At 37.7% G+C, this 3,017-nt stretch overlaps 1 protein-coding gene across 1 annotated transcript in view; it reads right to left on the bottom strand.

The window, feature by feature from the left end:
* The window catches only part of LOC104079383 (obscurin-like), a 51,696-nt gene that overhangs the window by 3,171 nt on the left and 45,508 nt on the right, over window positions 1–3,017 (bottom strand). Inside the window, exon 33 of the mRNA XM_009581413.1 lies at window positions 2,102–2,144. Within this exon, the coding sequence (XP_009579708.1) occupies window positions 2,102–2,144 (43 nt within the window). The remainder of the gene's footprint in view (window positions 1–2,101; window positions 2,145–3,017) is intronic.

Below are 3,017 nucleotides of genomic sequence, written 5' to 3' on the forward strand. Positions count from 1 at the left end.
TTTGCTATAGAGCTTTAAGGTCTATGCAGAACCTTCATAATGGCCATGGTGTCTTTCTGAATTACACAAAACTAAATCATTTTAGATAAAGACAAGAATAAATCCATGTGTGCTTGCACTAGACTTTGCTCTATATTGCAAGGTTAAAATGCTTTTTTGGGTCTGGGATTTACATATATAGACATTGTTCAATCCCATCTCTGTTCTTTTCTGCTAGTAGTTCCAAAGCTGCTTCTGTTCCTCAGCTCGCTACACATTAAGGAGAGCTGGAATGTGCCCTTAGAGAGTTGTTCCCAAACTTTACCCCATCACTATCCCAATTCCAGCTGAGGTCCACTCTAATGAGTTCATGACCACATCCACTAGCAAAAGGAGGGTAATTTCTGTTCTGGGATCCCCCTCATAAATGTACCAACCTCCTTTGGGGCTGCAGCCCTTAATTTAGGAATCACTTCTTGAGCTGTCCAAAGCAATGGTGTATGGAACTTACATGTCAGAAATTTAGAAATCAGCTTAACTGATGGTATTTTGTGTTAGTTTAATATTATTTAATCAACCAATATTTATGCTGCTGCTTGTGATTTGAAATCATAAAGGGAAAAGGAGGACTATTACCTGACTGAGGAGCGATGTAAAATAAAAGCATCTCTCCAGGTGATTTATAGGCACAGAGATGTAGGAAGATGAGATTTACTAAGCTTGAGACATGGTCTGGCTCCTTCCTGCTCATGACTTTCTTGGGATATTTCTGGACATGATATAAAAAAATATTTCTCTGTTTAGCTACCCCACTGGTATCTGAACCCTGGTCCTTGAGATAAGATAGGCAGAAACACATTCTTTTTCTAGTCTTTGCAGGGTAAAAAAGCCTAATCACTGGAGATGTTAACTGAGGATAGGCAGAAACACATTCTTTTTCTGGTCTTTGCAGGGTAGAAAAGCCTAATCACTGGAGATGTTAACTGAACTGATGTGCTGAAGAGAGAAGGGCAAAGGCAGAACCCCTTCCTGCCTCTCCTGTCTGCTCTTTGCCTGTTCGAGGTGGAAGCTGCTAGGAGGGGGGACATGTCTTCTTATAAGCCACTGGCTCCAAACGAGCTAAGTGCATGGATCATAGTCACCATAGAAAATAATAAAAGAGATAAAAGGTAAGCAATTCTTAATGGTATTTTAGCTGTCGTTTCACCCATCCTCCTCACCATCTAAGGAAAGTAAATAAAGTCAACTTTAGCATCATGTCCAAGTCAAGGACTGATTTTAGCAATAGCACAACTCTTGAGGAAATGCATTTCCCCAAAATATCCATTGTCTAGTCACCTGCTACCATTAGGACATGATTTGAATAGCTTAGAGCTGCTCTGAAGGCCTATGACAGAAGGACAACGTCCCCCTTCCAGCGCATGAAACAATTTTATTATGTATTTGTTTATGATCCTTAAAAACAAGAAGATACTTTAAGATTTTAATGGCTGATGAGCTTCTGGTCTACATATAACTGAGAGAGTACTGCTTTTTGCTGCAATTAATTTTTATATGTTATAGACACCCAACATAAACCAGGCTCAAAGTATCCAAAAAGCCCAAGTCATTATCAGGACAAAATTACATATTAGAAATATAGAGACAGAAGGGGCTAGAAGTGTGTATCTTCCTTCTGCTTCATCATAAAAGGGCTTCCTGAAAAATTTAAAATAGAAAGCCAGAAGAAATCACTGTAAGCTATGAGATAGTTGTTACATTTGTACATTTTTTCAAGTAGCCAGTTCTCAGAGTTGATTTCTTTTCAACATTGAGAGTCAGACTCTACCTTCTTGAACTCTTGTGCAACTCCGGCAGTATTCAGTGGAACTTTTTCACACGTAATATCATAAAAAAAACTGACCCAGGCTGTGTCTAACACCAGTGCTGCTATTGTTTAAAAGGGATAGTAGGACTTTTTTTCAGGTGGTCACTTTGCATAGCACAGAATACCATGAGATCTGGTGGGATGGGAATGAACACTCTTGCATGGCCAATAAACACAAGCTTGTTATTGGATCATGCATAGGCAGCAAGGCAAAACACAAATGTTACAAAAAAAAAAAAAAAAATCAGCACTTACATGATGATGGTTTTCTTGGGCACTTTAGTCTCTTGTTCAGTGACTACAAAGAAAACAGTATGAACAGCATGGGGTTAAAGAAAGGCAAAAGCTGAAATGATTAAATTAACTTTGCTCAGTTAATCAAAATAAACTGGAGTGAAAAAAACAACTGTACCATCCCATCCATGCTTTCTGTGGTTATTTCTAGCATCAACTTTAGTGTTTCTGACCAAGAATGAGAATTCAGAGTGCTCTCTGAACAGTGAATAATTTAGCTTTGAAATTAAATATTTTGTGGAGAACAATATTGCAAAATCTGTTTATTCTACCATGAGAGTCCGACATTTTTGTTTGGCAGGTCAAAGCTAGAAAACAAGGTCCCTATTTTTTTTTTTTTTCTTCCCTGTAATAAGGTAGTGATGGTGTGAGAAACCTGAAAATGCCTTGATCTGGAAGATCCTGGAGAGCTGAAATTCTTTAAACTGTGATTTCACTTACTAGAAAAAGAGTTTCCCCAAACACTAAACAGTTCCCAAGCTTTTGTGGACTAGATGCAAAATCCAAGCTGATAACAATGAAAACTAAAATCATTATCATCAGTACAGAAAATCAGCATCAAAAAAAACCCCCTAGGAAACCCAGGAGAGCTCTGTAATACACCTATGTCTACTCCATCTCTTTTTTTGCTATAATTTCCAATTTTTCCTGACCCTTGTCCCGTAACAAACTAGAAGTTGTTGATGCATATCAAGATCAAAAGAAAAGTAATGATTTAATGATTTTACAAATATTTCTTAAAAAGGACATTTTGAAAAATAAGAAAGATACCATTTGAAGAGCTAAGAGGGATTTTCTGCAGGTGCCCATCCTATCTGCTGGAATAAAATTAAGATGCTCTTTGAACCAGACTGTTTTGAACACACTCTGAACTGCT

Source organism: Fulmarus glacialis, unplaced genomic scaffold (assembly GCF_000690835.1).
Source record: "Fulmarus glacialis isolate BGI_N327 unplaced genomic scaffold, ASM69083v1 scaffold1617, whole genome shotgun sequence".
Classification (NCBI taxonomy): domain Eukaryota; kingdom Metazoa; phylum Chordata; class Aves; order Procellariiformes; family Procellariidae; genus Fulmarus; species Fulmarus glacialis.